The following is a 12,197-nucleotide window of genomic DNA, read 5'->3' as shown; positions in this document are numbered from 1 at the left end:
TTCCGGGTATGGCGTCGACTTGCATTAGGAAATTGATGTCCAGGCACTGACCATCAAATCCAATACATAACCTCCTTCCACAGGCTCTGGAGGGAGAGTAGGGGCATTGGTACCGATCGACTGTCGTGTCACACATATCCAGCAATGCCATTGGAGTCACCACACCGCTGTCCCGGCAGTTGACACTGTCCGAGACCAGGAGCAGCTACTACTCAGTAAAGGTTCTTCTCTCCAGGCATTACGAGGCTGAGCACACCGCATTCCAATCCTACCACCAAGGAACAATCTTAGGCTGTACCGGAAATCGAACCTGCGTCGTCTGATCAAGTCCTTCTTCCTCTGCACTTCAAGGCTTAGGTACTTGTGCCTGTTCTGTCTTCATTTTTCACTGCCATCTCATTCTGAGTCTTATTACATCCCTCCTTCCCCTTGGCAGCTATAGCATGGCCAAATGTGGGATACTCTCTTCACTCATTCTTTGTATGATAGTGGCATGACGTTTTATTTTTTTCAGTCTTTTCATTATTGTTATAAATATATAATTCATTCCTAATATCTTCAGTACTTATACAATCTTCCTGGTAATATCGCTCAGTTTTCTAAGATATCTCATATCTGCTGGTGGTGGTTTACTTTTATCGCGTTTTCAGCGATCCTTCACTCACTTCCATATGAAATACAGGCGAAGTCATGGTTTCATGAAATTTTAGTTTTGTTTCCTTCCGTATTTTGTTCTGGAATGTTTTGTTTATTATTCCCCTTAGTGGCTGATATTTGTGAATCTTCTTTACTATATCCTTGTCCATGTCATGGCTTATGTCGCAACTTAAGAAATTAAAGTTGGAAGTCTGCTAAAGTGGTGTGTTATATGTTATTATTTTTGAGTGTGAGGCCATTTCTCATAGTGAGCATTGATTTTACTTTTCTTGGTTGATATTTGAAGGTTATATTCTCTTTTCACTAACTGACGTAAATTATAGACTACTTTTTGTGGCTCATCTTCACTTTCTTCCAAAATTGGAATAGGATATTAACATATTTTTTTCTATTAATCTATATACCTGGGTTTACTTCCTGTCTCCAGTTCTTCATTTACACACCTTAAATGAGGTTGGTGTCGGACTGCATCCTTGTTTAAGTCCCATATTGGCAGTGATTTCTTCAGTTTTGTTAATATTAAGTTTTATTATTATTTTTGTGTCCATGTATAAGCTTTTTATAGATTCCAAAAGATGTCCAGGATATCCGGGTTTGATCATTATGTCCCATAGTTTCTTTCTGGTCACAGTGTCAAAAGCTTTTTTGACGTCAATAAAAGTATATGTGTCTCTAAACTGGATTCTAGTCGTTTATCTGAAACGCTTTTTATAGTAAACATAAACTGTTAAAAAATAGCAACCGCAAAAAATACTTGGTATGGGTTTACGAAATTTCTGGAACACCTTGGTCCCGGTAACATATTTAAGTGATTAATATTGCAAGATCACAGCTTAATGTAAGCGCGAGATACACCATTGCAAATGCGAAATGTTGGTAAATTAATAAACGGTGTAACTGCCACACTATTGAATGCATGCATGGAAACGTGCACGCATTGTGTTGTACAAGTGCTCGGTGTCAGTTTGCGGGATGGAGTTACATGCCTGTTGCACTGGGTCGGTCTGTTTGTGGGTTAAGCTCGAATTGGTCCCATATGTTCTGGAATGGAGACAGATCTGGTGATCGAGCACTCCTAGAGAGTTATGTTACAACGGCGGTGTGTGGACGAGCGTTATCCTGTTGGAAAACACTCTTAGAAATGCTGTTCACAAATGGCAGGATAGCGCGTCGAATCACCAGACTGACGTACAAATTTGCAGTCAGAGTGCTTGGAGTAACCACGAGAGTACTCACGAAATCACCGCCAGACGATAACTCCAGATGTATGACCAGTGTATCTAGTAGGTCAGTTGCAGGCCCTCAACTGGCTCCTTTCTGACCAACACTTCCAGCTTCTCGTACTATTACACGACCTCCTTCAAACTCAGTGTCACCTTGAAGATACTGTTGACTAACGTCAACTGAAAAATGGTTCAAATGGCTCTGAGCACTATGGGACTTAACATCTATAGTCATCAGTCCCCTAGAACTTAGAACTACTTAAACCTAACTAACCTATGGACAACACACAACACCCAGCCATCACGAGACAGAGAAAATCCCTGACCCCCGCCGGGAATCGTACCCGGGCGCGGGAAGCGAGAACGCTACCGCACGACCACGAGATGCGGGCTAACGTCAACTCACTAAGTCCAATCTCAAAGGTAAGTAACTATCACGACCTTTACAGGGTGTATTGAAAGCAAACGTGATTTGCATCCTCGTAGTGACGCTACAAGCGCCACTCTTATGGGGCTAGTGCGAAATTTGAATAGATATTATCTTTCAGATGTAGAAAAGCCTACCAACTTTCGTTTATGTCGCTAAACTCCTTCTTGGTGTTGCGATTTTCTTTTCGTCAGTGCATTATCACTGCATTGTTCTTCTAATAGGAGAGTCTCTATTCGGCTTCGTGAACTATTATTGATTATTTTTGCAAAAACTGTACAGACTGACTTTGGGACGCTGCTTCCTCTACAATAGTGACAGTTGTTTCTTAGATCTCTTTTAAAAAATTGGTATCAATCAAACCCTACAAGAATGAAAATAATGAAAGGGGCAAATCAGTGAGGCCCGCCTGTGAAAGTTGCTGTTTTCAAGTACGTTGTGTAGCTACCCGCAAAAGTAGTGCAGCTATTGTTATTTTTTCTGCTATTTGAAAAATAGTCGTAGGTTGCACAATATTCTTTACGAAGGGGGGTAGGACGTCAAACGGGCCGACTTGGAGCAGGAGAGGCACCACAGGACATTTTATTTTCTACTGTCTATACTTTTACAAATAAATTCATAAAAATCTGTCAGCATGACGAGTCAGGATTCAGGATTCACGCTCATAGCAGTGGAAGTGCAAAAACACAACAAAATAATTTTTTTTAGATATGAAATTTCATCATTTTTTCACTTACTGTTGCCTGCATTTGTTGCTATAGTTACATTTTTCTTCACAAGTAAGAGAGATTCTTTGATGAATTTTGCACAGCATACAAACATACTTACTGGTGTATGAAACTGTAGAATTTTCAAAATCTATTAAAAACTGTGGTAAAAATTGAGATAATTAACTTCAAAATTTGATTTTTTTCTAAACATAAAGTTTAAAACGTAACAGCTCATTCATATTTTCGTAAATTGAATAGATTCTAGAGTTTCAGACACCTGTCAGTATGGTTTGTATGCTGTGCAAAATTCATCGAACAGTCTCTCTTACTTACGAAGAAAAGTATACCTATAGCAACAATTGCAGCCAATAGTAGGTGAGAAAATATTGAAATTTCACATGTAAAAAAATTATTTTGTCGTGTTTTCGAACTTCCGCTGCTAAGAGTGTGAATCCTGTACCCTTCCTGGTCATGCTGACAAAGTTTTATGAATTTACTTGTAAAAGTATGAACAGTGTAAATTAAAATGTCCTCTGGTGCCTCTCCCGCTCCAAGTCAGCCCGTTTGACGTCCTACCCCCCTTAACTGAAGAACGAGCGTTCCGCCTGGATAGAGCATAATCGGGTTACGATAAAAAGTCATAAAATTTCCACCAAAAAGCATCTATAAAAGAAGGGATGACACTGAATGAAGCGTACTAAAAGACAACTTCCGCGGAGGCGACGACAAGCATAACAGTGCGAAACAGGATGTTGCGCACAAACTGTAAACAAGCGAAGATGGATTGGAATAGTTCTTATTTTCTGCCATCCGTCGTCTCCGAACGGTTCTAGGCGCTTCAGTCTGAAACCGCGCGGCCGCTACGGTCGCAGGTTCGAATCCTGCCTCAGGCTTGGATGTGTGTGATGTCCTTAGGTTAGTTAGGTTTAAGTAGTTGTAAGTTCTAGGGGACTGATGACCTCAGATGTTAAGTCCCATAGTGCTCAGAGCCATTTCTTCTTTCTTTCTTATTTCCTTTGTTGTTTTCTAGTGGTTCGAGAGGGGTGGACACGGTGGGGGCGCTGCGGCCGCTGGAGGCGGCGCTGCGGTGGTGCGCGCTGCGGCCGCGCTCCGGCCGGCAGGCGGCGTGCTGCCTGTTGCTGGCCGCCGCCCACGCCGCCGCCGCCGCCCACGCCTGCGCGCGCCTCTCCTCGCGGGTCCCGCGCCGCGCCATCTGGCTGCCCGCCGCGGCCGGCGACGCCGCCGCCGCCGCTGCACTCGTCTCCGCCTGCCTCGGCAGAGCCCGCTCCCGTTGCTCCCGGCAGGCGCGCTTCGCCTCCCAGCTGCAGCGAGCGGACGCGTCTCTCTCCTCACTCGTTCGCACGTCCTACAGCGGCCACAGGCTGCTGCTAGTCTCTGCACTTACCACCACTCTCACGTGCCACTTACTGGACGCGCTTTTGATTGCACTGTTTGCCGACGACTGCGCACCACTCGAACTATACTTCACTTACTTCGCTGTGGAACTGTTGTCGATTGAATTTATCTGCTTCGTGTCGTTAACTGGATCGGCTTTCAAGAAAATAAATTCAGCGCTCGCGCTACTGTCTACCGCGAAGTGGCAACTCGTATCTCCCGCCACTCGGGAGTCGTTCCTCGACGGCACGTCCGAAGCAATCGCAGACAGGATTACTTCTTTCGACATGGCCGAGACGAATGAAGCCCGACTCGCGAGCACCATTTCCGAGGCATACGTAGGACTCTCGCAGCTGGCAGATTCACTGGACAGAACGTACGCGACTTGGAACGCGTTATCGACCGTGGAAGTGACGCTGTCTGTCGTAGCGATCATATTTTTCTTCGTGTCCTCTGTCGCCATATCACCGCCGGCGTTCTCTCCTGCCGTATTGGTCACCATCGGCTCCAGGCTGGCGCGCACAGTCGTCAGGTTCTCGAGCACGTGCCTGGTGTGCCAGGTAGGCGTGGCAGTTATCGCTGAAACAGTCTGTTTTAATTTAAATCTATTTTTTTCCAAGCCACTTTAATCTGACTAATGAGACCACTCAAAATAACCGGTCTCTGGAATAACCGATTTCCGGTTTTTTATTCTTAGCCAGCCGGAGTGGCCGTGCGGTTTTAGGCGCTACAGTCTGGAACCGCGCGACCGCTACGGTCGCAGGTTCGAATCCTGCCTCGGGCATGGATGTGTGTGATGTCCTTAGGTTAGTTAGGTTTAAGTAGTTCTAAGTTCTAGGGCACTGATGACCTCAGCAGTTAAGTCCCATAGTGCTCAGAGCCATTTGAACCATTTTTTTATTCTTATTATTTTCTGTAATAAATGTACAAATCGAAGAAAGTTCGAAAAATTTTGACTCACTCAGTTTCAAAACGCATAAAATTACAATACTTAATTACATGGACAAAGAAAAGAAAACTTTCTCTGTCCATCGTTCGGTGCTTTTCTCGAAAATTAAGATGGTTAAGTACTACAAAAAAATCAGCATTCTCCTGTTGATCATACACTGAAGCATCAAAGAAACTAGTATAGGCACTTGTATTCAAATACAGGGAAATGTAAACAGGCAGAATACGGCACTGCGGTCGATTAGACAACTAGTGCTGGTTCAGTTGTTAGATCGGCTACTGCTGCTACGATGGGAAGTTATCAAGATTTAAGTGAGTTTGAACTTGGTGTTATAGGCAGCGCACGAGAGATGTGACATAACATCTCCGAGGTAGTGATGAAGTGAGGATTTTCCCGTGTGACCATGTAACGATTGTACCGCGAATATCAGGAATCCCGTAAAACATCAAATCTCCGACATCGCCACGGCCGGAAAAAGATCCTGCAAGAAAAGGACCAACGACGACTGAAGAGGATCGTTCAACGTGACAGAAGTGCAAACCTTCCGCAAATTGCTGCAGATTTCAATGCTGCGCCATCAACAACAGTTAGCGTGCGAACCATTCAACGAAACATCATCGATGTGCGCTTTCGGAGCCAAAGACCCACTCGAGCACCCTTGATGACTGCACGATACAAAGCCTTAGGCCTCGCCTGGGCCCGTCAACACTGACATCATTGGACAGTTGATGACTGGAAACATTTTGCCAGATCGGACGAGTCTCGTTTGAAATTGTATCGATCGGATGGACTTCTGTGGATATGGAGACAACCTCATGAAACCATGGACCCTGCATGTCAGAAGGGGACGATTCAAGTTGATGGAGGCTCCGCAATTGTGTGGGGCGTCTGCAGTTGGAGTGATATGGGACCCCTGATACGTCTAGATACCACTCTGACAGGTGACACGTTCGTGAGCATCCTGTCCGATCACCTACATCCATTCATGTCCATTGTGCAGTCCGACGGGCTTGGGCAATTTCATCAGGACAATGCGATGCCCCACACGTCCAGAATTACTACAGAGTGGCTCCAGGACCACTCTTCTGAGTGTAACCACTTCCGCTGGCCACCAAACTCCCCAAACATGATCATAATTGAGCATATCTGGGATGCCTTGCAACGTGCTGTCCAGAAAAGATCTCCACCCCTCGTACTCTTACGGATTTATGAGCAGCCCTGCAGGATTCATGGTGTCAATTCTCTCCAGCACTTCTTCTTTTCTTGTATCTTGGCAAGGTCTACCAGCACAGTGTCTATCCGTCTAGCTCTTGGTCTGCCATTCCTTCTGGTGAAATACAGTCTGGCATTCATTATTCGTTTGGTCATCCTGTCTTCCGCCATCCTCTCCATATGTCCTACCCAACGTATTCTTTGAGATTTGATAAATTTCACTATATCTTTCCCTTGTATAAGCTCTTGTATTTAATGGTTGTATCACACTCTCCAAACTTCTGCCTCTTTCACAGGCCCATAGATTTTTCGCAAGATTTTCTTCTCAAATGCCCTTAGGCTGTTACTGTTTCCTTTTGTCACTGACCACGTTTCTGATCTATACGTGGCAACAGGTCGCAAAAGGGAACAGTATACTCTCAATTTATTTGTTCTTGTAATTAGAGAGTTCTTGAGTATCTTTAGGTTTCCATTATAGACTTTGTCTCCTCCTTCTACCCTTTATCTAATACATCATTGGTTAGGAGGATATCTAAATAATGGAAACATATAATAGATTTGAAGCATTTATCAGAGATCTTCAGTCCTGTGGTGTTCTTCTAGCTTCAGAATTGGACATAACCGTATATTTTCTCTTGCTTTCATTTAGAGTAAGTCCAATTCTTGTTCTTTCTGCTTCCATTTGTCCATATATTTCTTTAAACGATGTTACATCCCTTGTCAAGATAGCAATATAATCTACATATGCGCATATCTGGCTGTACTTCACCGTTATTGTTCGTCTTTTATCTACTTTTTGTAGGATACTATGCAGCGCTAAGTTAAAAGGACTGCCAAGAGGTCATCACCTTGTTTCACTCCATGCTCGAAGTCAAACTGCTTGGTCATTCTGATATTCATTTTTACTTTTGCTCTCGTATCCTTCATTGTTAACTCGATTAACCTTCTCAGTTTATCACAGATGCCCAATTCTTTCAGCCCTTTATACAATGCTGGTCTATTAATGCGGTCGAAAGCTTGTTTAAAGTCAACGAACAGGAAGTGGAGATCTATATCACATTCATAAAATTTTTCCGTTATTTGTCTAACAACAGACAACTGATCAGATGTACCTCTGTTTGGTCGGAATCCTCATTGGTATCCTCCGAGAATCTTTTCGGCGCACTTCTGTATTCTGCCATTCAGCACTCCAAAGAAAATCTTATATACTGTATTCAGTAGGGTTATGCTCTGTAGTTTTCACAGTTGAGCTTTTCTCCTTTCTTATATATTGGGCATATTATTCCAGTGTTCCACTCCTCCGGGATGCTTTCATTTACCCATGTGTTCTTTATTAGTTTAAATATTTCACGTCTTAGAGGTTCCCCCCCCCCCTGATTTTATTAGTTCTGGCACGAACCCATCTTCACCGGGTGCATGGTTATTTTTTAGTTTATTTATCACTGGTTCCACTTGGCAGCCTTGATGGGTTTTGTGCCTCGACCTTTTCAATTTCTCTTGCCTCTATGTTCTCTTCCGTTCCTGTGTACCTCTTGGGGCCTGATATGAGTTTTTGTTGAGCGTATCTTCAAAGTATTCTGCCCACCTTTGCAATATTTCTTGTTCATCTCGTATTATTTCGCTGTTCCTGGTTTTGCACGCATTTTGTTTGGGCTGAAAAATTTTTCTCATCTTTCTCACGGCATGGTAGAATTTCTTCTTTTCATTCTGTTCCTTTAATTCTTCTATCTCTTTAAACTTTGATTTCAGCCATCCCTTTTTCTTTTTCTTGCATATTCTTTGGGCATTGGATCTTGATTCTTTGTATACCTCCACGTTTCTTCTTGTCTCTCTGTATCATTCTCAGTCTTTCCGCATTTGCACTTTCTATTACTAGCGTGCATTCATCATCAAACCACTCATTTCCTGCGTTTCTTCTCATCCCGACTATGTCTTCTGCTGCCTCTTTCAAGTCCATCTCTCTTGGATTCCCATTGTTTCCTCGCTGGGAGTCAGTGCATCTCTAACTTTTGCTTGGCATGCTTTCACGACTTCTGGGTCATTCAGTTTTTCTGTGTCCCAGTTTATATTTTTCTCCATTCCAGGTTTAGGTGCTACAGATATTTTCTCTCTCACTGCAGCTTTTACAGCACAGTGGCCTACGTCACAGCTCGGCCCCTGCAACTCCTCACATCGATAACTGACATGGCATGTCGTGCATTTACTAACGCATGATCTATTTGACTGACTACTCTACTTACATTTGATTTCAATGTTCCGAGATGTATTCTTCTATGTGAGAAACATGTGCTCCTGATGATTAGATTATTTCTAGCAGCAGACTGACATAACATTTCTCCATTCTCGTTTCTTTCTTCGTCTAATGTGTATCTCCTAGGTACTCTTTCATATTCGCTTCGCCCAACCCGTGCATTAAAATCCCCCACAACTAAGAATAGAACATGCTTTTGTACTTATACTGCATACCCTTTTTAGATCTTCATAAAACGTTTCCTTTATTTCTTCTTCTGCTTCCTCTGTTGGCGCGTTTGTTGTTATTATCGTTATATTTCTGAATTCCCCTTTCAATCTAAGTCTGCTAAGCCTTTCATTTCTGAGTTCTCTCCATCACTACTTCAGTTATTAGTCGAGCGAATGCCACGTCGTATTTCGGCGCTTGTGCATGCTGTCGGTGGCCCTACACGATATTTTGCAGGTGTACCAGTTCTTTGGCTCTTCAGTGTAATTTATTGAAATGGGGGATCACTCTCCCTGCTTGCGCATTACGAATAATCACTGCTAAATGATGAAAACTGATGTTGAACTCTATTTTTAGTGTTAATTTGTCCGTTCTCAAAGGCTATTTGCAGATGAAGGCATATTATGTAGACACAGGCATTGTGTACTAGGAATGACCTATAAAGATTTTAATTTATTGCTTTTACCATAATTTTCCTCCTCTTATTATACCATAGAAGTGGCAGACAAATCTTTAATCTTTTAAAGCAAATGAAGCATTGTAGTTCGCTGGTACGTTATTTAGTAGAAACGTTTCCAGACGGGGGTTGGTGTCATTGTGTAATACGAGGGCTATGCCGAAAGTTTTTAGCACAATGTCTGAAAAACAATTTATTTGCAAAAAAACGTTCACAAGTTTTCAAAATACTCTCTATTGGCATGTATACATTTTTCCATTCTCTGAAACCACTTAGAAAATTTGTCAGTCCAATCTTCTTTTGGAATGTCACTTAATGCACTCTCGTACGCTACAATGGCCTCTTCATCTAATGAAAACCGCTGCCCTCGAATTTTTCCCTTAGTCTTAGAGAACAGGACAAAGTCACAGGGGGCCAGGTCAGGTGAACAGGAGGGATAGGATAACACTCGCACTGTTTCCTTCTCCAGAAAGTCCATCGTTCTGGCAGCCCTGTGCGCAGATGCATTGTCGTGATGCAGCAGAAGGTGCCCACTCTTGGACTTTGGATGCTGTGACTTCCATGTGGCGATGGCCTTTGGAAGACAATCGTTCACGTACCATTCAGGATTGACTGTACGACGTGTGTTCAAGGTCACAGAGGTGAGATGCTCGTTCTTTGTGAAAAAATGTTGTCACCATCTTTTTTCCAGGGCTCCGACTTCATCGAACTTTTGTGGGTGGTTCCTCCACTGGAGAGCACCACACAGAAGACTGTCTCTTCGTTTCAGGGTCATAATGGTAGACGCACGTTTCATCACCTGTGACGATATTGTAGGTGTCTTGGGACTTCCCTCCATTGAATTTTTCGAGCATTGAAACGACACCAGTCCACTCTCGCCTGCTTTTGTATTTCTGTCAGGGAATGTGGCACCCAATGGGCACATCTCTTAATAAGGCCTAAGTGACTATGAACGATGGTCTGTGCTGCTGTTGATCCAATATTTAGGGTCCCTTCAATGTCGCAAAATGTAAGATGTGGATCTTCTTTGATTATTTTCCTCACAGCATCAATGTTTTCAGGAGTCACAGCTGTTGCTGGCCGACCGGGACGAGGCTCATCTTCAATTCACTGCCAACCCCTCGAAAACTCGCGAAACCAATGTCCAACTGTGGCCCTAGAAGGGGAAGCTTCACCAAAAACACGCAGCAAAGAAGAATGGCATTCTTCGACACTTAAATCCGTTTTATAATCGTAAAAAATCATGGCGCGAAAGTCGCGGCTCTAAAAACTTTCGACATAGCCCTCGTACAACGTATGTCCGGCGACGACAGCGAGAAAATACCGTATTGACCAGATGGGGGCAAGTCTTCCACGATGGATGTACGAACGTACCTTAAAATAGTAACACACGTAAACGTGGACATTGTTGTCTCAGCCACGCTGTACCGATTCTGATGCCATGTGTTCGTTGCTCGTTTCTGTTGGCATTGTTATTAAAGTAGCACTTATCGCTTTCCCCACTCTCTGAAATAACGCAGTTTCTCAGACCAATGCAACTTTTACGAATAAAGATTATTATCTTTGTAAAGAAGGTTTATTTAAAAACAAAATATTTTAGCACTGCTGCCATGGTTCAAATGGCTCTGAGCACAATGGGACTTAATATCTGAGGTCATCAGTCCCCTAGAACTTTAGAACTACCTAAAACCTAACTAACCTAAGGACATCACACACATCCATGCCCGAGGCAGGATTCGAACCTGCGACGTAGCAGTCGCGCGGTTCCAAACTGTAGCGCCTAGAACCGCTCGGCCACACCGGCCGGCCTGTTGCTATGGCTAATTGATATTTCGGCTATTTTACTCGGTTACTAGTAAAAAATAAACACCCGTTATAACCGAGATCAAATACCGAAAATATCAGTTATTGAGAACTAAAATATCGATATCGGCCAGGCGACCAGCAGCGAGGCGAACCGCGCGGCCCACCTGGTGCAGCGGGTGCTGGCGCGTCGCTTGCTTGGCTCCCGCGCAAGCGCAGACCGGGCGTCGGCGGCGCTGCGGCTCTTGGGAGACTACCTCGGCGCCAGGAAGCTGGCGTTCAGCGCGCGCGGCCTCTTCCCCCTCGACGGCAGCACGGTGTGCGCACTTTCCGGTACCGTCTTCACCTACACCATCGTCATGATGCAGTTCGACTCGTTCGAAGAAGAGCGCACTTACGATGGGACGACATAAACTAGCAGATTCGATTTTATCCGTAGTCTGCAAGCCACTGTAAAGTGCGCAGCAGAGGGTATTTATCACAGTGACAAGTATTAAAGGTTCACACTACATCGTCATTCTCTCCTTTAATTAAGCGTGTCGATAATTTTCCGTATGAATTTTTAGGACTTTCTCATGAATGGCTAGATTTATATGCTGGTAGCAATAAGGTACGTTGCGTAGGCGAAAACGGATGAAATTAGTTCTTTGCGAAAGTTCGCTTCCCAATACAAATGGGCTCCCAGCATATACAAGTGATTCGTTAAGAAATATCCATGTTACCCGGTAAAATACAGTAAGTGAAAGCTGGTATCTCAACGTTAGCGAGCAAAGATAGTAATAATATCTTTACTCAATACCAATGGGATGACAGCTTTCATTTATTACTGATACAGACCAGAGCTATGAGATTTTTTCTCATTCAAATTCAGACTGAAATCAGTCTGACTTTAATATAATGACCTTA

The 12,197-nt window shown here is 43.6% G+C and overlaps 1 protein-coding gene across 1 annotated transcript; it reads left to right on the top strand.

Moving 5' to 3' along the window:
• Positions 1–4,699: 4,699 nt before the first annotated feature.
• LOC126365214 (uncharacterized) lies at positions 4,700–11,704 on the top strand. The gene is made up of 2 exons (XM_050008128.1): positions 4,700–4,972; positions 11,426–11,704. Exons 1-2 carry the CDS (start codon positions 4,700–4,702, stop codon positions 11,702–11,704), a joined length of 552 nt encoding a protein of 183 aa, XP_049864085.1.
• The last annotated feature ends 493 nt before the right edge of the window (positions 11,705–12,197 follow it).

Source organism: Schistocerca gregaria, chromosome 1 (genome assembly GCF_023897955.1).
Source record: "Schistocerca gregaria isolate iqSchGreg1 chromosome 1, iqSchGreg1.2, whole genome shotgun sequence".
NCBI classification, from domain to species: domain Eukaryota; kingdom Metazoa; phylum Arthropoda; class Insecta; order Orthoptera; family Acrididae; genus Schistocerca; species Schistocerca gregaria.
This window is presented reverse-complemented; position numbering and strand designations above follow the sequence as displayed.

Coding starts and splice junctions, on each gene's coding strand:
- LOC126365214 (XM_050008128.1), top strand. CDS start 4,700: ATGGCCGAGACGAATGAAGCCCGACTCGCGAGCACCATTTCCGAGGCA. Junction 4,973..11,425: donor GCACGTGCCTGGTGTGCCAG/GTAGGCGTGGCA, acceptor GATATCGGCCAG/GCGACCAGCAGCGAGGCGAA.